At 39.3% G+C, this 27,667-nt stretch overlaps 1 protein-coding gene across 1 annotated transcript in view; it reads right to left on the bottom strand.

Annotated features, from left to right (window-relative positions):
- Positions 1-27,667, bottom strand: part of ABLIM1 (actin binding LIM protein 1) — a 147,525-nt gene that overhangs the window by 107,323 nt on the left and 12,535 nt on the right. The window contains exon 2 of the mRNA XM_067300285.1: positions 8,419-8,553. Within this exon, the coding sequence (XP_067156386.1) occupies positions 8,419-8,553 (135 nt within the window). The remainder of the gene's footprint in view (positions 1-8,418; positions 8,554-27,667) is intronic.

Here is a 27,667-nt window from a genome sequence, read left to right on the forward strand (position 1 = left end):
TAAAGCAGAACTCCCAGGCCCTTCCCTGAACCTGAAGTGAAATACCATTGAGAATCACTTCAAGAAAAAGAACAGGCTTCAAGACATAGCTGCTAAGACATGAAAACATAGAAACAGCAGCTACTCTTACAGCTGTAACTGAGATTTGTTTTCATATCATGTTACTTGAATACCTGAATTCACATGAATGCCATTTCCTGTCACAGGAGAACTTTTCACCTCCAATTTACATTGGCTTCCTACAAATAGCAGAATACCATTTCTTCACAGATTTTCCTAACTCTTCTCAAAACTGATTTGTTGTCCTTAAACATGTTTTCTCTGTCCCTCCTAAGTCTCCCAGTGCATACAGACAACAGCGTGCCCCCCTTTCACTTTTTCAGATCTTGCTGATTTATGCACTAATGTTCTCAGCAACAAGTACTTCTTCTCTTTAATTTTCATGCTAAAAACCTTAAGTTTCTCTTCCTTATTCCCTCCTATGGGACCTTCTATCATGGATGAAGGATGCAGAGTTGTCATCCTTCATGATCACAAGTTAGATCCCAAAAGTCATGACCATCCACACCAGGATATTACAACATTTCTGCCCCTTTAATTTGTATTCTGGTGTTAAAGCATTACAGGTTCATATTTTCCAGTGTTTTGTATTTCAGTGACTAGAAATATACTTTTCTATACAAAAACATAAAACCTTGAGAAAAATCAAACAACTTAATAAAGCTAAAGGCTGTTTTAATAACCAAACTGAAAAGGGGAGTTCACAAGCTGGCAAACACAACCAACTTAAGATAATTACAAGCCCAGAGAGTTTTTATATAAAGAAGGTTCTTTAATTCAGTCATTCAGGGCATCAAAGGGCCCTGTAGGATTTCCTGATACTCGGGAAGGGACACACTAGATATGTTACCTTGTCCACAGACAAGGTTTCAGAAATATTTGTGGAAAAGCAAAAATCTTTTAAACAGTGCACTGGAAACCCACTACAGGAATGTCTTCATATTTAAACTTTCCATCTGATGATACTGAGCTATTAATAACGCAAAATATCTAGTAGCTGGTTTGTAGCCTTCCCCTGCCACCACTGAAGGAATTTGAGCAGCTCAAAGGTCAAAGACCTAATGATTTAAAACACATTCCTGCCAGTTGATACAGTGTTTGCTTACATGACCCTAACTTCTTCCCAGTCCTTGAAGGGAGGAAGATTCAGTTCAAAGTCAAAGATTACAGAGCATCCCAAGATCTAAACTTAGGAACTCTTCCACCCTCCCAGTCAAGCTCTTTTGAACTACAGATGACGTAGTGTTACAAAAGTAACAACATAATTGAAACAGACATGTGCCTGGAACCTAAACATACCGTAAAGGATTCTGCCAGCATGTATTGATGCAGCCTTTCCTCCATAATCTTGAAAGACATCTGACTCAAAAGAGAATAATTAGCCTATTTGTTCCATAATTAAGAAATTGCTTCATGCTTACTTATAACAATGGTTTAATAGAAGAAGTTTTAATAGTTGCTTCTCCTTTGGATACTCTGGATTTGTGGAATGCCTCCAGTATGCCAAGACTAGGCTTTCTCTTACAATTAGCAAGAATATCAGTTGGTAATTGCCATTTGATACCTGATACTGCTATTGCATGCGAAAAATTCATACACAGTGTAACATTCCCATTTATGCCATGTACTACGGATGAGAGAACTTTAGGATACTACCCATAATCCCAAGGCAGGATTGTTCATTTATGAGATTTTTTTAGTTTAGATTCTACCATAGGGAAGCTGACTGTTTTCCAAATTTTATTCAACATCAAGAACAGGGAAACTGTCCAGTAATTGAAATGCTGTTATGACACATATTACATTACCTTGTTAAGATAATGCAACACACTCTACATGTACCAGAATCAAGCTAAGTAAACTTTTACCTTGTTACTAGCAAAGCTTGAAGCTTGTTCAGTTAAGCAATACTCTGTGTACTGAAACCAGCATTCCCCTCTAACCCAACAGATCACAGGCTGCTTTGTTGTTAAGTCTTATTATAGCAATTTACTAGCATCAAAGCTTCCTCTCCTACTACCTGCAATAGGGTAAAATGAATTGTAATCAACTGACAATTATAGAAGATTACCATTCATAATAGATCACCATTAAATCACCATCTAAACTGAGACACTAAAATCTCTGCTACTGCACATCATAATTAGCAGCCTGATCCCACACACATTCACATATGTAACAGACATAGTGTTAGTTCTTCCAGAAAAGTTATTCACATGCATAAATGTTTACAAGAACAATTTTTCACTTCTTTATAAACTGCTAGTTCATTCTTGTTATTGTTAATGATTATCAAAGACAAAAAGTAAAACAAAGATGTCTCCAGCTCGGTGTCTTCTCCCTCCAGCCATCTCATCTAACCCTCCTTCCACTCAGCCTGTTGCTTTCATTACCAGGTAACCATCAACAATTTGGTACAGTAAGATCTGCATACTTTTGGTATAATAGAAATTAAAATCTAAAATCAATTTATTGAAAATGGAGACTAATGAATAATGAGACAAAGCAGAATCCATTTAAACTTGTATGTGTAACCCAAGATGGTGTAATTCCTTAGCAAGGCAAGTGATTTTGTTATAGAACAGAAAAAGACAACTGCTTTAAAGAGTGCTGCCGGCGTTGCACTCCTAAAGGTCTTTTAACTCCCCCCTTCCCTCCCTGCCATCTATCACTCTCTGGTTAACTGCAGCTCGCAGTCAGCTGCTGACTGCCTGAGATTCTTTGCCTATCGAGAGGCCTGCAGAGCTCACCTTCTGCAGGATAAGCACCACCATTTTCAGCTCTTTGCTCCTTTATTAGTTCTTATCTTGAGCCACAAATAGAACTAGCCAGCCTTGCTAGGCAGATAGGAGAAAAGAGCTGGATAGATTTGGTTCTCAACGGGCATGAAATAACCACTGGCTGCATATTATCTTGGGGATATGGGAACACATCAATTGCTAGAAGGTTTTACTTATCATCTTTGTCAGGAAGCAGTTACCCTGTTCCAAGAAAGATTCCAGAGATGGATGCAGCACCAAACTACAGGGGAAGAAAGTTGTCCAATCACAGTATGCAACACACAATCATGTACTGAGCTGGCTGATGCAGCACGGAGCCTCAAGTCCCCTTGTTCCTGTAGAGCAACAGCCACCATTCGCATGCATGCCAAGCAATCAAAGAGGGCCTATGCATCTCTGACTTAATCTAGGGAAGCAGGATTGTCATAACATCAAGCATAATCCACAGTATGATGTAAACAAAGTTGAGAGCATGCATGACAATAGTAAAACAAGGAAACCCCCACACAGCAAAATTACAGAGAATAAATCAATCCCACTGAAGCCCCTGCTACTACACCACTAGTGTGACAGCTGTATGAGTAAACAGATTTTTCTCACATCTCCACTAGACTATCAAAGTCACTGAGTAAAAGCTTAAATGTTTTTAGCAGGTATGACAGCAATCAGACAAGTATGAGTTTGTACAGCTCTTTCACACTGTAAATGTATGAGCTAAAGCATCAAGAGCAAACTTCAGTACATGGAAAGGAGGAAGACAACCAAACCACCTGTAGATGTAGCTAATGAATTCTGTTCCCAATATCAGGGGTCTTTTCCCCTGGCTAACAACATACTGTATAAGCTAAGGGCATCTAACTCCACCTCCTGTAGAGTAGCAGTCATGTCAAATTAAAAATCCGTTAGACTAAGAGGAAAAAAATGCTTACTTGAACAGCTGTGTCCTGCTTGTATGACTAATATGATTAAAAAAAACATGCAATGTAAGTAAATAACTATATGGTATAATAAAAAGTGCATTCACTTAAACGTGAGAGGTCAACAATAAACAAGCTCTGCAGCTCTACCTGAAAGGAGCTAGAAATTGCAACCCAGGACTTGAAGCAAACCACACACACTCTTCCTTCCTCTCAAAGGCAAATGAATACACACAAAAAGACACTCACTTGCTGGCAAACCCAGTTAATGAGGCACAGACTGAATGAGCAGCAAAGAGAGAAGTCTCTAAGGTTCAGCAGTGGCCCTTAGTTCAAATTGGGGTACACAAATACTACAAACAGGAGGAAGCCACACTCCGCCACCCTCCTACCAACCAACAGGCGAATGACACGCAACCAGTTATCTTCCACAAGCTCAGAGTTTCCATAACAAGCTAATGATAAACTCCAGTCTCATGTACATCAAGAGAGACTATTTCTATAGCTCTCCTTTCTCTGGTGATCTTTGTGGAATCAGTCATGAGATCAACCATATTACAGAATACTAAACTGTCATCAGTTTGGAAGTATCTCCATAAACAGAAGCCACAATGAGTTTAGACACTGCCCCCCAAAAATATGTAACCTATTAAAACCAGTCTTGCAACAGAACAGTCAAAGCACAAAGGCAGTGTAGAAGTAGATAACCAAAAAACAAGTAAAAGAAGAAATTAGACCCCAAGGAAACGACAAGATTAATCTGGTGCATTCACCAGGAGAACAATTCCAGAGCTCTCTCCCATCTGCTGCACTTAAATCACTGGTAGGTCCTAGGCATGTTGTTTACAGTCTGGCCTGAATTGTTATTCTCCTTCACGACTCAAAGGGTCTCAGCTGGTCCACCACCATGTTTACTCTAGTCTCTTGTGTAAACTGAGATCACTACTCACTACAGGCAGGAACAGTAAGAGAAAACTTGCTGCTGTCTTTGAACTGCTTTGGAATTATAAAACACTAAAACACGCTCAAAATACAATAACTGTAATATATAAAGACACAGACATTAGCCTAACAGTTTCAGCTGTAGCACAGGTATTGCTCCTCTATGCCTACCACAATGAGCTGTTACCATTCCAATTTGACACAGATGAAAGACGCCAATCTCCTGAAGAAAGTTAAGTATCTTTTGAGCTTATATACCTATTTAACTTAAAGACCATATGCAACAGAAACACAGAAGCCACATTATGGTATCATTTTATAAACTTTACTTAGGCAGTCTTTACTATCAGAGAACCTAACAGCTCTAATCATTGAGAAGGACAAAGGTGTGACAGACAAAAACAAAAAAACAAAAGACTTATGTTCAGAAGTGCTTAAAACTTAGTATCATATGCAACTTGTTGTAATACATCTACTAGTAGACTCCACATATTAAGCAGATACTAGTACTAACTACTGTTATAGATGCCTGATCTTAGAGCCTGACCCTAACTGAACCCACACATTTTAAAGTGGGTCCCTGAATCATGATCATAATGGAAATTTACCTGTACCCTGAAATGACTGACATACTAAATTTCATAAAAACATATATACATATGCAGATGGACACAGTAAGTACACCCCTCATTCAACCCCCTTTGTTACAGTGATATAAGTAGTTGCGTATTTGATCCTTTTTCATGCCTTTTGCATAGAAAATACTCAATAGGGACAGAAATGGCAAATCACACATCAACATCGCATCTAGTGGGTACTGATAAAGAATGCTGGGTGGTTGCTCTCATCTGCATGATACAAAAATGGCTCAAGAAATGATGAACCATGGTTTGCTTTCCTGTGGGTGACTGATTTTCCAAGTTAACAACTGGCTGCGCCACTGGTGTTGGCAACAGCGTTTTGGTTTCTACAACCATGAGACCCTGTTTGAAGATCGACAACTGATGGGGAGAGATGGCATGTTCAGATTTCCAGAAAATACGATTTAGATTTTTCAAGTAAAGGAATGCATGAAGTCTTTAGTACAGACTCTGCATAGAAGTGTGGGCCAGCAACATACCAGAATTACATATGTGACACCGGCAGACGTCTGAATCAGTTGCAATATGTCATTATAGCAGATGTTGATACCCACTGAAGACAATGGGATCCTATTTACTGGTCTTGATTGTGTTTTGGTTGGCCAAAAGTTTGTAAGGTGCCACAAGCAGCAGATGATTCAACTACAGTTGTTGTATTTACTGTAAAATATATGAGGAAAAATTTGACAAACTGATGAAAGTCAAATCTTTTCTAAAATATTATTTCTATACTAGCAAGAAACTATACACTAGCATAGCCAAAAAGTGTTTGACTGTTTCACTCTTGTAAAGCATCTACAATTTAAGCAATTAAGGTTACCTATGGTATTTTATTAAACTCAGGATGGTTTCACAACAGACTTAATCTGATTTACCAGTACCGTCTTACTCCAGATTCTCCATTAGCACAGCCACATTCACTTCAGTCATGAAACACTTTCATTGTATCCCGTACTACGTTAGAACAGACTGTGATAAACACGACCAATGATGGTTGTACATGGGATATCCCTTCCTTGTTTCACAAGGAGCTGTATGTTATTTCTCCATATTCACACATTTCCTCATACATACTGTGATGAGAGAGTTACTTAATTCAATCAAATAGACTTCGAAACTTTATGGTTGCCAATGAAACAGAAACTGTCTTAATGATTCAGGAGACCGTCCTGTTTCAAAATACCCATCTTTAAAGGTAATGACTTTATAAAGAGTAGTGATATTTTAAAATTGTTTAATGCTTTATTAAACTTCTCAGCTCTTCTTTTCTGTAAAAAAGCACAAAGTAATCAGAATTGTGTGCTCCCAGTCACAGAACTCAGCAGTCTGAGCCAGAGCAGCTGAGAGCACACCAGTGTCCGTGCTCTGACAGCCAGGCAGTGCTTCCTCCATTCTCAAGGCAGCTCCAAAACCAAACACCTTAGGACTGAAACCTTTTGTAGAATTCAGGCTGACAAAGGGCTTCTCTTATCAAACAAAACTGCCTTGTAAATTTACTTTACGGTGCTGAATGAACTAAACTTCAAACAGAGAGATCCTTTTCAAACATGCTCTTTTGGCACATGAGGTCAGTAACTATTTATAACATACCTCCACCTCTAACAGAGGCACACAAGAGTTCTTCCATAAATTCATGCTGGTGCAGAGTAATATTTTTCCCTGACTCATTCCTCAACTCACTGTACTATGACACCTCTTTTAACCTAAACGGCCAGGGAAAATCTAGGGTCTTGCAAGCCTTTCTTCTTTTTTTTTTTTAAACCACAATGAGGGCAAAGCTCTGGCAGTAATCTTCTGCACCATACAACTTATTTAGGGGTAATATATATACATACGTGTTGCTGTTTCTTGAACTCGGGCAGAATCGGACTACTGGAACAAGCAAAGAAATTTTTTTCTACCACTCAGCTTAAAAGCTCCAGCTCAGCTTTTTCTCAGGGTCACAGTGTCAGTGTAGCTGCTACAGAGGTCCCTTGTCACCTGCTTCTTTTCCTTTTGTAATGATTAACTACCCTTCTCGCTCTCAGAGAATGCATCTCTCCTAAAATGTGTGGCTAAGCCCTCGGCCTCCCCCCCAGCTCTAATTCCTCAGCCAGCACACTTGCATGTTTTTCTTGGATGTCAGTATCCACCAGTTTTTTGAATGCAGGTACTTACTGTTCAGCAACCAATTCAGTTAAAAGGAGCTTAATTTTCATAACTATCCCTACTGAGTGCAGTGGTTGCACTTATCAGTTTCGAAAACATTTACACAAATCCATAAAAAGTACTTAGAACAAAAACAATGAAAAGACAGAATTTTCTTAAGTATTCTTATGCCATATTCTCTTCTACTATATCACACAATACAATCTGAAGATATCTTAGTCACATATATGAAAATAATAGAAAATATATACAACACAAGTAATTTGAAACCCAAGCACATTATCTACACAGGATTTCTGGGTAGCTACTAGGGCTATACTTGCTCTTCCTACCTTTTGTTACTCTATACAAAGCAATTCATTTTGGGTGTTTAGTGCTGTTCCATTGCTTCCCACATAAACAGACAAAACTGTAGAAGCAGTCAGGTGCTAAATATGGCATAACTGATCGCTCAGGAGAGATGTGAAACTGACTTTCTAAATAGAACTGTATGAAGCAAAAACAAAAATAAAAATAAAAAAATAAAAAGAGGCAAGACTTTTTCCTCTCATCTCTTTGACGTATAATTATCTATTGTGTAGCTTGTACCCAGTGAATGGTAGAAAAAAGAATAGGTATGTAAGTGTTCAGAGCAGAATGTGCTATTTTGAGTCTTTTCGTAGTGGCCAATTATCCCAAACAACAAAAATCAAATGTTTCATATAGTTCTTCTTTTCTATTAAAATATAGATATTTACACAGAGAGCTTGTTCAGTGTGCTGTTGATCAGCATCCAGTCTTTACCTTCCCCACCCACAAATCCTTCACATACTGAACATTGAGAATATCTTCTAACTGGCAGAGCGCAGGAGGCTTGACCTCTCAGAAGTGGTTCACTGGTTCATTCGCACAAATTGACTCATTTACAACAGATGAACAACAAAGTGTTACCTTTGCAGGTGAAGCATTTGATGTGAAAATGTCTGGCCTGAACACGGAGTACTTCACCTTTACATGGCTCCCCGCACTTATGGCAGTGGATGACTGGCTTTTCAGAGGGGTGGTGAGGCTCCTGAGGATGGGCCACTGCAAAACAAAAAATATGACTTAAACCCAAATCAAAAGAGGATTTTCTCCTATGCATAAATCTGTGCTCTCAGTCATTTTTAGTCACAATACACATTCCGTTGTTTAGGCTTTAAGCTCATCTAACAAGTCACAAACATTTTTTAAATGCAACCTTTTAATAAATAAGTAGTTTAAGCCATTTGCATCAACTACTGTGTCTTCCACTGAGGCTGTCATGGACAGGAAAGAAAAGGAAAAATTCCCTCCATAGTTTCAGTGCCATGAAGTGTTTCAGACTCCCTAAGTATTTCTTTCCAAGAACATGAGTGTGTGTAAACCATTCAATAAGCACAAAGGGCAGAAAGAACTGAACTATTTTAATCCAAGAACAAATACAACCCAAGCAAAAAGAATAAAGAGAAAGTAATTCCAAACCATGATTTGGGAAACCAGATGAACCAGGCAGCCTGACTTGGTATGCAAATGACAATATTAAAACTACAACCATCTCCTCTCTATTACAGCATGTTTAGTAAAGGAAAAGCATGTCTGAAGAGAAAAGAAACCAATTTATTTTTTCTACTCCCAATAAACTTCAGTAGAAACAACTTTCTAAAAGTAAATTAGAGATTTTATGAATAGACAGAAATGACCAAAGCATCTGCAGAGTAATCAGGGAGGCAGGATTCAGGTACCGGTAAATGATCAGCTGTCCCACAGTCCTGAGTAGGTCTTGGGTAGGAACAGGAAAGAGTTGTGTCAGCTTTATTGTATATTTTATTGTGGTAATAAAAGTTTTATGGCTCCACGTTTGACTTCCGAAAAGAAACACTGAACAAGCCATCCTCCTTGTTATACTTTTCGCAAACTAGAGATACTCATCAGAACATGATAACACAAACCTTTCTGCCATTCCTGTTCCTGGCCTGCGAAAGACTGACTGCTCATACACCTGCACCATTCTCACTATCCCTGGGAATCATCTCCATTTTCATACCCCAGCTTTTCCTGGAGCTCTGTTTTTCCTACTTTTTCTACTGTCCTCTCCTGATTTCTGACACTGCCCCAGAGAGGAATATGCCTTCTTACAGGTTACTCCTCATGTAGCAACAGAACAGATACCTTGCTCATATTTGCTGCACCAGTTTCTTCCCTTCCCTCAATAAATTTCTAGGAAAAAAAAAATGTAATTTCATGATGTTCTATCTCACAATCCTTTATAAACGCCTTAGTGAAGAAATGCTGCAATCACTCTGCTTTATATACATTAAATACAAGATTAATAATAAAAAACTAATATGAGTTAAGGGGAATAAATACATCAAACACAGAGTATAGTAAGTATTCCAGGCAATAATTTCTGCTGTTAAATTCAGCCATACTAATGTGGCAGCTGCTATTTTTTTCACTCCCTTCCCCCCCACACTCTCCCCCAAAATCTTCAGAAAAAAATGCCTGGATTCATCTACTCAGACATGAAGTTTCATGCATCTCCTCCTCCAGTAGTCTCATTTCAACTGTTTCCCCTGAGCAGTAATTCAGTCCATATGAGTAAGCAGAATACAGTTGGTAACGCCAACTAATATTTTAATTAGCAGTTCTTTCTAAATATGGCCCCAAGAAATGCATTGCCTTGAGTGAACCTCATCTAATCTGCAATGTAATACTATTTTGGGAGTGAAAGAGCAGGGTTATTATTCTTTCGAGCAAGACTACTAACTATTAACTTGTAACCAAGGAAACACACTATTTATGTAGCAAGAAGAAAAAAAAAGACACAAACATACAGGCAACTGCTGGTAAAATTAAATTATTATGAGGAAAATTCCCTCTTAGACCCAGACAGCCTGAAATCGGCCTGATCCCAAGGCCACTGAACATAAAGGTAACAGAAAGGACTTTTAAAGTTGCTCAAATGAGGAACTGGACTGAGGATTTGGACAAATGCTCCCTAAAACTTAGGTGGTGCAGAGTGAAATACGTACCCTGCAATATTCTGCTCTCTCAAGCTCACACGGAAAGGACACCCTAACACACTCTGCATGCCAGCATCCAGATCATCTGGTTGAAAAAGACAAGTTTGGGCTCTTTACTGGAAGTAAATAAATGGTTTCAAGACTGGTCCAGTGACACTACTTCTTTCAAGTTCTGCCTTTACAGCCATTTAAATGGCTACAAATACTGTCAGTTGCTATTTCCAGACCGATCTCTTTAGTGAAGCTAATTATGGTCCTTGACTTACTGGCCTCAATTTGGCATCGTATGTCAAGACTTAGTAATCGCCTTTTCTTCTGCACGGAGTTACTTATAAGCCTTTGGATATTTGCATTACACAGCAAGGCTTCTCAGCGCCAGGGGTGACTCTTTACAGTCATCAGTGAGGACAGAACAGGTAATTAAATAGAAAGTGAAATACCTTTACAAGCAACTCTTCTTAAATGTTTCTGACTGAAGTCCAGCCAGTTTACTGGACATGTGAATTGTGGGCTGCTTTCGGTCTGAAAACCCTGAGCAGAGATTTCAGCTAGGAGCTAGGCTCATCTCCTTACAGGCACTTCACATCTTGACACAGGCTGAATATTTCAGGCTCTGCCTGCACCAGCCCTACCTACATCAGCTGCGGGCTAGAGGATTCATTCTCAGGCATCATGCACTAGCAGGAGTGGTGCAACTCCACAGCATGACTGAGGCAATATAAGATTCCAGCCAGTGTAATGAGAGACTACAGACAGGACATCGATATAGGATCTGAATAAGCCAGGTCCCAATCCCTGCTCCACAACAGACATCCTGGCTCTTCAGATGGCAAGCTCTTACCTCTAAAGGACTAAAGTCAGACAGTAAAGTTCAGCTCAGTCCCTGAGTCTGTATCCTATTTGCTTAAAATTAGGTTATCTGAATATGTCTTTAGTTACCCTCTGTCTCAAGTGTCCCCAGCTGTAAAACAGGTGTAACAGCACCTTACTGTGAGAATAAATACAGATTACAAAGTTCCCATGCACTAGGGGGAAGGACTCACATAAGCACCTAAGACAGTAAGCTAGTCGTGATGTTTACATACACCACATCCGCCACAGTCCTGGAAGGAAATTTATTGGAACGTGAGTGAATGATAGAACACTTGAGGAGTATGTGTCAGCTTTAATGAAGTCTCAAACCCAAATATATTAACATACCATGACTACCAATGTGCATATTAAAGGGACTGAGGAAGGCTATGTCCTAACGATAATCTATTCTCAAGTGAGCACAAGCTCCAAGAGTGGTGCTGGCCAGCTCAAGCTTCTTCAGCCCTGTGTTACGGTGGCAGACCCAGATCATCAAAATCTGAATCAAGTTATAGTCTGCTGTTCAGAAGTGTTATTCTACCTTAGTGAATACCTATGTAGAAATTGATGAAAATAATTTTATCTAGAAGGAAACTAACATTTCCTTTCCATCTACACTAGTTAGGAGCAAACCCACATGATTCATTTTAGGATACTATGCAGTCTTAGATTTCTCTGAAATGTTTTTTTCCCCTCCAAATTAAAAGAACATAAATTAACTACTTTTTGAGGCAGAGATGCCACTAGAGCAAGGCATTCTTCATTCAGTACTGGGGATCACAATTGCACCCATATCATAAAGTGCAAACTTACTGCCCAGGTAGTGTAATATAAACACAACTGAAGTATTTACCAATTCCAGCATACTAATGTGTACTGAGATTTGTCTACATACAAATCATGCCAGAGTAACCAGAGATGTGATTTTGTATCAGATTTAATCCAACCTCTATAACAAGGTACATGGATTCTTTTGTATAAGATTAAACACAATGTATCTGTCTAGCTCACATCAGTAAGGTACAGATACTTACTAACACAATATAACTAGCTTTAAACAAATGCCATTTCCTCAAAAGCACCTAGACCACTCCTACTGAACTGTTTTTTAAACTGGCTCTAGTTAAATTAGTGCAATGCCTATGTTTGAACAAACCCCAGGGGATGCTGGAAGCAGGCATACAGAACAAAGAAAGATATGACAATTTCTTTGAATATTTTTCTTGTTTATTCCTCCAGCATTTTTCAAGATTAACTATCAAGACTATGGTACTTATAAAAGTTTAAGCTGTTACAGTCTTCACAATTTTGCAGAGACTAATTACAAGAGATCACCAACAAAACTTTTTCCATAGTTTCAAGTTGCTTTCTAACAGTTTTAACTTGCAATGTTCCTGGGACTTGCCCAAGGACTTTTTTGGTTGTTTAAATGAAGAACAAAATCTGTAGTCATAGATAAACAAAGAAGAACTTTTCAAGACAGGCTAAGTTAAAACTTCCACTCTTGCTTACAAGACCAGCTTAACTGAATAATTAACACTTCCTTCAGTTCATTTGGGTTTCCAATAAGACAAATAAATGGCTCATTAAATATCTCATTTACCCAAAGTAGCATGGACACTCACTGGGACAATTGAGAATTCTGGATCACAGAGTTTCATTCAGAAAATCGATAGCACCTTTTTCCAAGAGGAAGACAAAAGTCCTTGTCACTGGACTCTTGCTTTGTGCTAACCCCACTGCGCAGGTATATCATCATAATTCACATCATTCTTTGCATTCCATGGTGAATCATGCAAAACTGATTTCATTACATTTTGCATCTCTACTACACTGATGTAAATTCAAAGCATCTCCAAGGGCTTGAGAGGACTCATTACTGCATTTTACTGAAGCATCCCAAAATAATCCCAGATCTGCACAGAGAAAGAAAGGCTTAAATAAAAAAAGGACACAGAAGTGAACCCCGAAGTTCATGTCCACATGACAAACCTAAAGCACTTTCTGAGCAAAACGAAAGAATTCATTTGCCGTGCAAAGTTTAAATCTGTAATGTCAGTGCTGCATTCTGAAGAGCAGATCGTCATACAAAGGTTTTACAGTAATTGTATGCCTTCCTGCCTCAGCCAAAGAAAGGACCTCAGTACTCACATCAAACCTTTCTGAAATGGAAATTATAGCTACCACCTGAGGAATACCAGTTCTTGAAGAAAAGAAATGAAAGAAAATAAAAACTGCAGCATCCCTTATTGATGATTTTCTGCTCGAACCTGACCTGAATGCAGATCTAGTGGGAAGCCAAAGACCCAAGCTAAGGGAATGCTGACTACACTGCAGAGTCTCGCTGGCAAGGCTCCACGTCTCTGCTGCAAGCCACAAGATACTTGCCCTCTTTACTGCAAGTCAGAGAGAAGCTTCTGGGAAACGCCTTGCTAGGAGCATGCTGCAAAGGAGAGGTCATAGCAAAATATGCTGCACTTCTCCCAGCTGAAGGAAAAAGCAGCTTCCTCTAAATTCAAACAGGAGAAGGATATGGGCTATTGTTCTTTAAAAGGTAAATTTTGTAGCTTGCACATTTACATGCTCAGCCTCCCAAAGAAAATCGCAGTTATGCTCAGCTAACTCTAACCATGTTGTAGCAGGCATAGTTTTTAACCTCATGCTAGGATTTACAATTTTTATGACTGTTACCTCCACAACTTCTGGGCTTTTTTGCCTAGAATTTCACAGATACACATTTATATCTTAAGAGGGGTCTAATTCAGAGAGCACTCCTTGAAACACTATTCTTCAAATGGCTGCTGTGCAAAATAATCACTTTTGGCTGAAAATTGAACTATTAAGAAGGAAAAATAAAGCAAAGATTTAACAGTGTGCAACTGCTGTGTGTTTTTTTGCTACATGCTTTAAACTTCCCCACCCCCATTCCTTACCACTTCCTGGAATTAGGGTAAGAGGACGGTGCTAGGCACTGCCAAAGCACTAAATGCAACTGAATCTTCCTTCAGCCAGCAGTGCGCTCTGCCCTCTCTCTCCATAACACCTGAAGTGGCTTTGTAGACCATCATCTCCCCAGATATTTACACAGATAAAAGAACCCAATATTCCTTTATGGTGCATTTGACAGAATCACAGTTGTAACAAGTCTCAAAACAGAAACCTAGCTACTCTTACGTTACAATAGCACTCAGGAAGCTTAGCGTTAATCTCTATTTTAAAGCTAAAAAACATGTCCTTTAGGAAAATTTTGACTATAGTTGTTATTATATGAGGGTAAACCGTTACTGAACACTGTTTAAATTCAGTCTCTGAGCACAGGAGAAAGGCCTGCTCCAGGACTCACTGGTCATCAGTCTGCAAAACTGGCTATTTATCAGCACCTGATAGTGAAAAGAAGGTGTTACGGACATTTAGGAGTGGCACCTGGTTGCTGTCTTCTGCTCAGGTCTCTTTAGGAAAACAGCAGGTGAGAAGAGGGAACAGTCTGGTGGTTTTAAAACCAATTTACAGGATTTGAAAACTTTAAATTTTTAAAAACAAAATTCCTCACGTCTCTGATGTTGTCAAGCAGCTGTCCTAAAACTCCCGCTGGGCAGCTGGCTGCTCGGGACAAGACAGAGGCGGGCAGGTAAACAGTGTGCACACGACAAGAAGCTTTGAAAAAGCTGTTCTGGGATAAAAGGCACTAGAGAGACAGCAGAGACCCAAGCTCAAGAACCAGGTCTGGCATATCGCTTAATCTCTATGTCCTCCTTAAAAAGAGAGGAGAAAGAGTAATCTTCCATCCTTAGTGTTCCTCATAGAGGCGAGTATCTGTAAACTCTGGTGTGTAAAGCCTGGCTGACTAGAGCCTGTGAAGTCTCTGAGGAATACCTCTTTCATAAGTATACTGGAGCCTTGAGGAGTTACTGAAATTCCTAGTAAAACGAATGGGTGAAAATAGAGCGTCATTCTGCTTATGTGCAGGTTCAGTTCTAGAATCTTAATCCTGTGAGAATCCTACAGTTAAGGTGTCTAAATAATGATTGAGAGTCAAATCACCCCCCCCACACACACCACCACCTATCAGGAGCAGATACAGAAGTTGCTGAAGTCACTAGCCAAAGGCACGAGAGCGGCACCTCGGGCGTTCCAGGACGCCCAGGCAGGAGTCGCTCCCATAATGAGACACTGGGGAGCTCCAGGCCTACACGTGTATGAAAAACCTGACGGCAAAATCCTAGACAGAGGCTTACTCATGCTATTGCCATTCAAATCATATCTGAAGAGTCACATTTTAAGATGCTCTCTCACTGTAAATAAATACATCTATATTACTTCTATAGACTGCCAGTTTGGCTTAAAACTAATTTAAGAGACAGTCTATATGTAACTAGATTAGCTGTCTTTAAAAAGCAGGAGGGGGGGAACCTGAAACTTATTTCTATTTGCCATGATTTTTAAATGTATGTTGTTACTTCCCAATATTTTCCACAATGCGATTGTTTGTTTCCCATTAGAGTTGGCGTGCTGCTGGACACAGTGGACGCGGACAGGCAGGACAGCAGTAGCAATCAGGTGGCAGTAGGACAGTACGCTTTGCTGCAGTGCAAAGCAGTGTCCTAATTATGGGGATCCAGGGCACATACACCCATGTAACAGCACACTTTCTGGCCAACGCGTTCCTACCGGCAGGGCCAGGCACCCGCTTCTCTCCCCCTTGTTAATCTTCCCTCCTTTCTGGACGTGTTGTGGAGGGTGACGCTTAGAGCTTAGCAAGCAGGACAGCCCAAGAAAGAAGGCTGGATTATCTGAGTTAACTGTGTGTGTGTGTGTGTGTGTGTGTGTGTGTGTGTGTATTATTCTTAAATAAAAAAGCCAGAATTTAAATATTTTCTTAAATATTTGCAAATGTGCATACCACATGGATAGAGCAGAGGTAAGCAGCAGGATGAAATAAAAGAGACAAGTGTGAGGTAATTAACAGCTATAACTTGAAATAATAAACTGAGAAGATTCCAACGTTATTTTTACAAACAAAAATAAAAAGTTTTATTTCAAATACTTACAAACAAATAAAACAGCTAGAGAATAATGAGCTTTAAAACATAATAGGAAAAAAAAAAATCACACTCCAGTTGCATTCTAAAACAATGAAACAAAACCTGCTCATTTACTCTGTATTTTGCATTCTGTTTCCTATCCTCCTCCCATCTCTCTTCTGTTATCTACAGCTCTGATGCAGGCATACCTCGGAGATACTGCGGGTTCGGGTCCAGACCACCGCAATAAAGCGAGACACATGAATTTTTTTGGTTTCCCAGTGCATATAAAAGTTACGTTTACACTATACTGTTGTCTATTATGTGTGCAATAGCATTATGTCTAAAAAAACAATGTACAAAATGTGACACACAGACACGAAGTGAGCACAGGCTGTTGGAAAAATGGCGCCCATAGACTTGCTTGACGCAGGGTTGCCACAAACCTTCAATTTGTAAAAAACGCAATATCTGCGAAGCGCAGTAAAATGAGGGATGCCTGTACTGCAATCAGTTCCACACAGAACAACTTGCAAGAACTGGGCCTTAGGTCTCAGATTTATGCACATGAACAGTTCAATATTAACAGAAATATTCAATATAGCACCTGCTTGATCCTATCTGAAACCTGATTATCTTCTACACCATATACAAAATGCTGTGTACTAGCTGGAATTGGAATAAATGCACTTGGTGGATGCAGTTTGACAGTGTTTTTTATAATGATTATGAGAGATTAAGAAAATTTGGTTACATTTACTTCAGAGTTACAACCTCACCTGGACTCATTAACAATTACACCACAGATTCTGATCTCATATAGCTTAAGTGTGCAATTTTCAACAGTTTCTCAGGGACAAAGCCCAAATCTTACCAGTTTTCAATATGCATCTATGCCTGACTACTTAGACCTTTTTAAAAACTCTGCTCTTGCTTCTGAATGGGCAGCAGTCTGTGCGCGTCTCCGTTTGTGCAGTACAAGCACATGCTTTTGCTAACTCAGCACTACAGTACATTTAAACTGTAAAAGTATTATCAAGCCTATGGGCCAAATCCTCGGCCGTTCTACACACAAGTAGAACAGCTACGCTCTGCTGTTCTCAATACAAAAGCAGAGAGGCAACATTAAAAGAATTTAACGTTCTCTAAAGTTGCAGCAGTGCTGTTCTTCATTTTCTGGGCAACGACAAATTTCATCGTGCCCCTCTGCACATTGCAGCCCACAAGACGGAGGTCTTACGTGTTTGCCTTGGGCCACTTGCTATGAGTTCAGAGCCAGTGAACCAAGAGCACATCCATAGCATGGCCCACACTGCAGAAGCAAAAAGCCTTGACAAAATTATTCTGATTATTTCTATTTGTTACATGATATATCCTATCTGACAATCAATGTTTAAGAAAAATTACTATCCTTACAAAGAAGAGTTAATGAACAACTTGTTAACTAAGTATGAATAGGTGTTGTTTGAAGCTGAAACAGGAAAAGCGACAGGCTGTTTTTAAACCATTTTCAGTAATGAAAAGGCACTGATCCTGCAATGAAGTAAGCAGCAAGCTAAGACTTGCTGTGAAGCAGATGATGCTGAAACAATGTTGACTAAGCTAAGCCAGTCTATGAATTAAAAACTACATTACTCCACATGACTGTTAACTGAGGGGTTACTTGGTAAGTACCTAGCAAACCAAAGGGCAGATGCACAAAGTGAATTTAGTCTGCCATATTTCTACATTAACAGAGAGTAATTTTTCACGAAACAGAGCATGATACAAATTGGGTGATAAAAAGGTAGTGAACCCAGACTGTCCAATCCAATATAGTGAGAGTACCTTAATTATCTTCACCACATCAGCAAGCAGTTGTCTGAATTTACTTATACAACTGACTTACTAAAAAGACAGTATTTCAAGATAATCCACCCTTCAAAATTCCTGATTGGAGGTTTGGAAGATCATAGCACATATGTGTTTCTCACACCTAAAATCTGCATATCTGTAGCACACACCAATCATACCAGCCTTATAAGTGGTAAAATCATTTTGTTCAATGTACTTCATCAACACATCGTACACACAAAAAAACACTCATTATCTCAAAACAGTCCCTTTTACCTAACACAGGACAAGGGTAATAAGAAATTCAAGAGCCCTTATTAGCCTTCTGAGCAACCATCTCATACACAACATTTATTGTTTTGAGGAAGATTTAGGTATGAACATCGAATAAAAAGAAGTGTCAAATTATTCACTGCAGATTCTCAAGGTGGCTGCACAAAAGCAAGTTGCTGAAGCTAGCAGAAAACACAATTGCTTTTTCCACAGAGAATGAAAAACCTGTTTTAGTGATGAGCAGTGTTTAACCATTAGAGGACTAAAAAAGTCAAACAGGTCTATAGTTACCTTAACAGCATTTTTATCCACCTACAGATTTTAGCTCTCAGCAGCAATAAACTTACATTCAAGTTCCTCTATGCTTCCTTTTTTAGGCTGCCAAAGGTATTTCATAGGGTAAAAGGAATTATATTGACCTACCTCAGAATATAATTTAAGTATGTTAACTTTTAAAAATGGTTATCATGAAATGAGCATCTGAGGTGAGCCACTGACTTCCTTTAATACACTGGTCTCCCAAATAACTTTTGGTATCTTTGCAGTGACATATTATTGCTGTAGTTTGATGTGCGCATCAAGAACAGGGGAAAGTCTTCATAGAAATAAGAATGACATAAAGAAGGTCTACTGAAACAGAATATGTAGTATAATCTTCCTCAGTGACATCCAGCAACCACACCAAGGGTCTGCAGCCATAGTTGTTATCATGGAAGCTCTGTTCATCACACCTAGAACCTCTCCTTCAATTAAGGATCTCCATCATTCCATACCTCCCCTACCTCATGCATTGCCAAGAATTTAACTCCACAGAGCCAAACTAAAACTAAAGAGAACCACACCTGAGCAATGCAACTCTCCAAGTGGTTTCTGACTCCCTGGATGGTTTTCTATGCACAGAGCTGATAAAACAGACATTTCACAGGTCCTGCCTTGTGATTAATTGCCCTTCTTGGCACCCAGATCTTATGAATACTTGCAGCAGAAAAATCAATTCCTCAGCATACATTATTTCTGCAATGAATAATGGTGAGCTCTGAAAGTCTATCAACTTTTAATGCTATAATGTAAATAGACTATCATAGAGAAAATACTGATGACTGATACAGTAGTCCTAAATTTAGTCTGCTCCCCTGGTCAGCGCTTCAAGTAGTGGATAGTAAGCAGACTGTCTCACATACATTGGTGTCACTTTGAGGTGTCCTTGGAGAAAGAAAAAATACAAATGTAACTGCTTTTTTGAATAAACAAGCCACTTGCATCAATTCTTGTTCAACACAATAGTAAAAAAAAATATATAGTCCTCACTGTTCTGCAAAGCTTTACTTATATTTGGATGACTTCTTTAACGTGCCATCATTTTAAAATCCTGCTTCTGTACCAGATACTAAACTAATACACAAATCCACAGTACTGCCATATGGATTACGCTAACATCCTTGCTACTGAAGTGCTGCTAACAGCACTGGGCCTAACACTGTGGGGCGCGAGCCTGTTGACACTGCCTACAGAACAGCGTCTATTAGGTTCTTGTACAGCATAAATGCACCAAAATTTCACTTCTAAACAGTTAGCATTACTTAATTTGATCCTTATTCTAGCACTTACACCTCATTTTGCAGCTTTGAGGAGATTCCTCAGCTTCCCTGCTTCTGCTTCCCTGTCTACAAATAATGAAATATAATAACAGATAACATACACCACTGAGCTATACAAGGAATCTATCATTTCTGGGTTTATAGCATTTTATAACAAACCCATATAAAAGTCAGTATTATTTCTCTCATTTTTGTCTCTTATGCAACAGTGCAGCTAACATACAACACAAAACAACTGACATCATTAACAAAATACATGACTTTGCTACAAAAACATCATACAGCCCCCCAAACTGGAATCTGACTTTGAGACAACACTGAAGCACTTACTTAAATTTAAATCCCAGTGATTCAATTGGACTTAATGACATCCTCTGCTGAACAGAAGAGGCTTAAGACAATGCTTAAGTATTCTCCTCAAGCCAGGTCCCTAGTGGAGCTGAAAGCTATCCAGGCTCACCCAAGGCAAGGATTAATCATCCTTTAGGGGATACTGACTGTTCTCTAGGTGGAGAATCAACCTGATTATAAATAATCCTTTTTAAATTAGTTATGGACATAACTAGGGACACCGGGCATAAACAAATCCTGTTCCACAGGTTCTCCCACCCAAAAGACACAGCACGTTCTGCTTAACGGGACTGTCTTTTCCCCCACTATGCATTAATTATCCACACAAAGGACCCCTGACTCTTAGGAAGTGGCAGGCCAAAATATTATCCTAAACAGTAAGTACTTTCCTACCACATTTCCTAGCTCCCCTCAGAAGAAAATTTCTTTGCCCCAGCTTAACATATTTTAAACATGTGCAATTTCACTATACAAAGACTCTATTACAGGAGGTGCCAGTACATTTAAAACCCTTGTCTCGCTTTATTGTGATATTTGCTTTATTGCGGTGGTCTGGAGCCGAACCCGCAATATCTTCAAGGTATGCCTGTACTAAAAATAAGTTTATAAAGAGAAAGGAGAGAACAAGCAACATCACATATTTGCCAACAAAAAAGTAATTCTTCTACAGGTGTTTTGTCTTAATAAAGCAATACTCTAGGATTTTTTTTGTCAAGTGGTAGTAGTTAAAAGCCAAGACTAAGATTTCTTTGTGATAGCTATGACACAAAGTGAAAGAAACTCTCTGCTCCAAAGAGCTCTAATTCATATAATCAAGGCAGACAAGAGGAATGTTCTTATCCTCATTTCACATATTAACTAACACAAGGAGAGATCAGATTACTTCCCCAAGGTCACCTTAGGAGTCCAACACAGCTATAACTGTTCTCTACTTTAGTGCTTAACTACAAGAGTATCTTTTAACCTCTACTACTATACATATCTATAAAATGCCTTTTTTGTGCCTTCTACAAGGCAGCGCATTGACTTAACCAAAACAATACGCAAAATGCCCAGCCCCAAAATCAAACTGTCAAGCAGAAATAAATTTAAAACAAAATAAACCAAAGCAAAAAGAGAAAAGAAAATCCTCTAACACTCCCCCTGACAAAGTGTGATTGCACAGTCTCGCCATGTGCTCCAAAAGCAACAAACCTGGAGACTTTCCCAGGTCACCTGGGGACAAAAGTTCTGAAGTCACGACTTTAGATTATATTTCATCAACATCCATGACATCCAGACAGCGTCCGTAACCACAACCCATTGTTCAGGATTTTCTTGATTCACGCTGGAAACCAACCTTAGGACTGGAAGTACACACAGCACTAGGGATATGGTGTTCCAGATATATAACACCTTTTCATTAACAGACAGCTAACATCTTGCATGGTCTTCAAGGCTAATCCCATCTAAAGCAATCCAATTTATTTCAAGAGAAAAAAAGTCTGAAGCCTACTGGCTCCTGGATATGTGAATGGAAGAGAAAACAAGACTGGAGCTACTGCAACCATAAAGAGAGTTTTCTTGGTCATAAGTTTAAGGAATATTGGTATCTTGTCAATAGGCATGAAAGAAGCAACAGAGGACTAAATCTCTCTCTGCAACACTTAACTAGACCAGAAGCCACATTATACAGGAAATGCTGTCAACATTTGAGTGAAATACATTTAAAATTTTCTGTGTTGCCTACTGGGCAAGCCACCACCAACTGAATATTCATACTGACACTTGTAAGAACATGCAAATACAACCTAGCTTACTGCACCTTGATACCCAGCAGGTGCCAGAATCTACCCATCAGGAGAAGCAGTAACTGAAGAACAGAACAGAAATCGTAAAGCCTCTGGACCCACTTTAACCCCAAAAGTCCTTCTGAAACCTTCCTCTTTCCTCCTCTTATCCTTCCAAGCATGAAGGAGTCTGGCATGAACTGATATCAGACCACCTCTGTAAGTTTGCACATGTGTGATCCAACCAAAGATTTTATCGCACATAGAGCTGATTTCCCAATATGCTTTGATAGACTAGCAGGTTCTTTTAATCAGTTGGTCAAGAAATCAAGAATCAGGACTAAATCCTCAGCTGCTGTAAACTAATGGAGGTCAAAATGAAGCTATAACGATCTATGTCATCAGACAACGCGGTTTTCAACGCCCTAAGAATGCACATGCTACAATATGGGTTTTAAATTGCAGAAAACAGATAATGCATATGTAAACTTTTTCTTGTTACAGGATATAAGGGGACAGGCTGTCCTTGGATGAAACACAGTGGCAATAATTTAGCTGAGTAACTAGATAATAAGGGCTCATAATTGGAATTAGATATGTATGCAGTCAGAGATGAAAATGTGGTATCAGTCAAACAATTTAGGAAGCACTATTTGGTGTCAGCAGAAAACACCCTGGCCTCAGGAGTTTTTTTGTTTGTATGTGAACTGACCAGGCAGACACTGCCATCATTCTACAGTAGGAGTATAATGAAGCGTGCTAATTTGCTAAAAACTGTTACCAACCGTTTTGCACTTCAGCGAATTGGGACTGCATTTTTCTAGTTGCAACCAGCCCCCCAACCAGCCCCTCCAGTGCCTAGTTAACATGCTTATGAACTGATACTGGACTGAAAGTATCTTCAGCATGTTTAAAAGGGGCAATTCAGGCAATGCTTGGAAGGGAAGTTAGCAGCTGTAGTATACTGGCTTGGCATTTTGCAAGTGTGTCACTTCAGAGAATGGCATTTATAGCAGCTCTAAATCAGCAGCAACTCCTGACCTTCTGGCTAAAGCAAACAACAACAAGCAACAACAAAACAAAAAAAAACCCAAAACACAAAAACCAACTTTGTTTGAGAAATTATTTCAAGATAGTAAGGCATAAAAACAAGATACTAAAAAATATTATCCTTCTCACTCTGCAGCCATGAGATATAAAATACCAGTAACTGAATCACAAAATTAAAGACAGCATTTAGCTCTTTAAGTCTGCAATCTCTGAACTGAAGACAAATTGTATATCTAACATCAGTTTTAATAGCTATTGTAGTTATTGTAATGCATTAAACTTGGAGGAGAGAAGGAAAGGAAGTGATTTAAACTCAAGTCTTTTGCATATTTTCAACAATTCAATTATTGTCAACTTTTCGCACTATTCTAGCATGTTTTCCCCCTCCCATTTTCTATAAACATTAAGGCTTATTTAAATTTTTTTACAGGTGTATGGCGCCATTCATGCTGCAAGATGCCAAAGTTGTAGTTACAGAGTGCTCCTACAGTGCACCCCAGGTAGCACATGGGGAGCCCCGTCAGCTGCATGGGGAGGGGAAATACATCAAAAGTATGCAAAACTGAATGCACTGTTAAAATTGCCACATAAATTTAATGTACATTTCAAGAAAATCAGCAGCCTAATTTTAAAATTTAACTTCAAAAACAAGCAAACAATTATGGTAAGCTGAATGATAATACACTTCTTCAGGCAAGATGAGGGACACAGCTGATACAAATGATTTTGAGATGTACAGTTTCAAGGAACTGGGGTGAAACTGCTTCTTCAGCCAACTCTGGTATGGCTAACTGATAACCGATGGTGGGCCAACAGCTCACATCTATAAAATATGTATCTACCACATCTATAAAAAAAGATCCTGCAAATCTGAAGTAATGGACCTCAAACCTGGTGAGCAGCTAACAGTACTTAACGCTGGACAAGTGCTTTTCATCAACAAAAATTATCAGTAGACTGTATGATGGCTAGGACTATAACTCTCTCTGTATGTCTGACAGACTATGGGCAGACTACTGAGGCTTCTGTCATGTTCACTTGAATCTAAACCTGATGAGGTTAAATTCACTCTATTTATTTCTTTTACAGTACTAATCAAATCTTAATGTGGGTGTTCAGAGGTGAAAATCTACTTACTGTAGCTCAACATGACTACTTTTTGTTTCTCTTTCTTCCTTAGTTTTAATTTACTCCACATTAACTTTTACAGAGCCTTCAGAAAAGTAACACAGATTCTCCTCTTCAGAAAGCAGAGACTAACTCTGAATATATCTACGATGATGTTATGCTCCAAAACTAAATCCAAACTGCTACTCAAATACAATTTCGAATGTATTTCACATCTTCATAATGCAACAAAAAACACAGACCACTATTACTGCAAGGAAAGACTCCACAAGCAGTTCTGAATTCTTGTACTAGATAATGTTTGGGCAGGAGACTTAAAATACTATTTAAAGTAACTGAAACAGATATCTAATTTACTGCTGAAAAATTCAAACATTAGACAATATCCCATATAGCCCATTTCTTCATAAAAAGGTAAAACAGCAAGATATGTCCCTCTCAAATCCAGAATTGCTAAATATACCAATGTTTATGTTAAAAATTTTAAGCTAACTGCTTTGGTGGTCAAAGCTTTTGGAACTATATTAAATATAAATAAAAAACAGTCAATGACAAACTTGAGATGAATGAGTATTTGCTGTGCAAATACTTTCAGTGAGGTATCCCCCAGATTCTATCCTTATCGAAAGAGGTACAAAGATACTCAGCACAATCCACTGCAGTTCTTGGCACATCACATTTGCAGAGAGAAAAAAGCAACTGTCAGTCAAAACAGGTTTAATTTTAAATTTGCAGGTTTAAACCTCGGGTGATTATGGCTGGCATATTAGATCATTTCAGCTCCAGTCTATCAATAAACATAGTTACCTTTTTCTTTCACCATGGCAAACAAATTCTTCTTGTAGTGGAAGCAGCAAAGATTAGCTGAAGCAATTTAAACACAATCTCTTTTCCAGCAATGTTTGGCCGAGATGGAAGTGGACACGGGGAAAGGGAGGCAGCTTATTCCAGAGAGTTATCTTCCTCGGCTAGATTTCCCCCCGGATCCGATACAGTCCAATTGCTCGTCACTGTCTCTTTTTGCCTCTTGCCTTTTCTCTCCCACTCTGATCTTTCCGTGTTGCTAATGGCAGCTCATACCCTGCTTGTGGACTCTGCCCCTTGTGCTGAAACAACCAGCTACAGCTGCTGCTGTGTAACAAATGCAGAATTGCACCGTCCCTAATTTGCAGCCACTGACACCACCTTGCATTCCTCTGCCCTTGCAGGGCACGCGGCCACTGCAACGTGCTCCCCACCGACGGACAAAAGACTGCAAGGGGGGGATAAGAGGGAAAGCAGGAGAGCTGTTCAGACCCACTCACACACACACACACACAGGTAAAGTGCTATCTATGAGTTTCTTATTATTTTATTTACTCAAACTGAGCCAGGATGAAAAAAGGAAATATGCAATGAACACAGGCATATGTTCAGGCAGGCTGCAGCACACAGGATTTTCTCTGCTGAGCACTGGTTATCCACTCCTGGTTTTATTTTAAAACTGCTATCAAATGTCATTAACTAGACTTTAAAACATGCTAAGAAATAGTCTCTCAATGTCTTCTGACCATGGTACAGAATAGAATAACCTACAAAATCTGTGCAAACTGAGAATACTGACTCTCTTCACTACCTTGAAATAACAATAAAAATAATACAAATCAGAACTGTCACTGCTCAGTAATCAACAGGTTTAGAAGCACAATCAGGGAGTACAACAAATGAAATCTTGGTGCGGGTCAGAGTAATCGCTGTATTCTGAGATACCAAACCAATACAAGCTCCAACTCCTCTTACGTTGTTCCTTCGGAGGCACCAGTCACAAGCACTCAGGGAGCTGAGCAGAGAGCAGTGGCTGGGAACGGTGGCGCTCCGCTCCGTGTGAACTGACCCTCCGGCACGGCACCGGCTACACAAAGCCCTGCTGGGGAAGTTCATGGAGCCAGGTGGGAAGCGAAGCTTTTCTAAGAGAACTTTTGTTCAGATATGGAGAAAAGCTTGGAAATGTGCTTTCTCCAAACTCTGAATGCTCATTACAAACCACTTAATGTATATTATTTTTAAAATACATATATTGCCAGTATCAAGATTTTGGGGAGTCTCTGTCATAGTCTTAAGCATTTGAGGTTCATACTACTGTATTTACATGCCACTTATTTCTTCTATAAATGACTTTATTTCTCATTGTAGCTAGCTACCGGTGACTTCACAGGTACTAATCAACCCTATCACAGCTTTTCTTGGGCAGTAAATTTTAGTATCTGTGTTTTAGAGGTGGAGAAAACGAGAAAGGAAAATGAACAGACTTGCCAAGGAGAGAGCAGTCATCTGCAGAAGAGAACTGGGTTCAAAACAAGGTATTCCTGGCAAGACCAAGGGCAGATGCAAAAGGCTACCGCTTCAACTTGACCACAACTCAGTGCACGTGTGCTATAGGCTGCGTGACAGAGGTACACTTGCATTTACACAGCACCACAGTCCCTATCCCTAAAGCAAAAGCTCTCTTCAGCCCAGAGGTAGACAATTCTCTGGCTTTTGAGAGCTGGATTTGAATTGGAACTCACACCACCATAAGGGGATTCCTTCTCAGATCTGCTATATGTAGCAGAGAGAGAAATTAATGTAAACAGACAAACCATAGGCATCACTCAGAGCAGCAGATGGCTGATATATGATGGAAAATCAGAGCACATATCCAGTGTTAAAAATACTTGTAGTAAATGAATTTGAAGTGTTTTATATATATGTCACCCAGAACAACAAAAAGAAATTAAACAAACCAGTCTGTTTTACCAATAAGAGGATATTTCTTACTCAATTGACATTCTTTACTTAAGGAAAAAAGGGGATATATATATATATATATGTATGTATGTATGTGTATGCGTGTGTGTGTGTGTGTGTGTGTGTGTATTTTTTTCCCAGGCACATGCATGGGAAAAATAGTTATTCCCTAACAAATCTAGGCTGGCTTTCTATTGTAAGCAGTCTAACGTGCAAGAGAAGCACAACCCAGGCAGCCTGACATTCTTGTTCCTATGACTCACTTTGCTACTAATAATAGCATTTGAGTCTCAACTGGTGGAACTGGGCTAAACCCCACCAACGCTGGGACATCATACGTCATGTCACATTTCTGACACACTAGAGAGAAAGTCAGGCTGCAATTCAACCTAGCTGTGCTCCTAACCACACGGTATTCTGTAAACAGTTAGATGACAGGGTCCTGAAAGGGGCACACCTGACCTTCATTCATAAATATTTGCCCTGAGGTGCTATACAGTCTATGCTCTACATGC

Source organism: Apteryx mantelli, chromosome 7 (assembly GCF_036417845.1).
Source record: "Apteryx mantelli isolate bAptMan1 chromosome 7, bAptMan1.hap1, whole genome shotgun sequence".
In the NCBI taxonomy this organism is placed as follows: Eukaryota; Metazoa; Chordata; class Aves; order Apterygiformes; family Apterygidae; genus Apteryx; species Apteryx mantelli.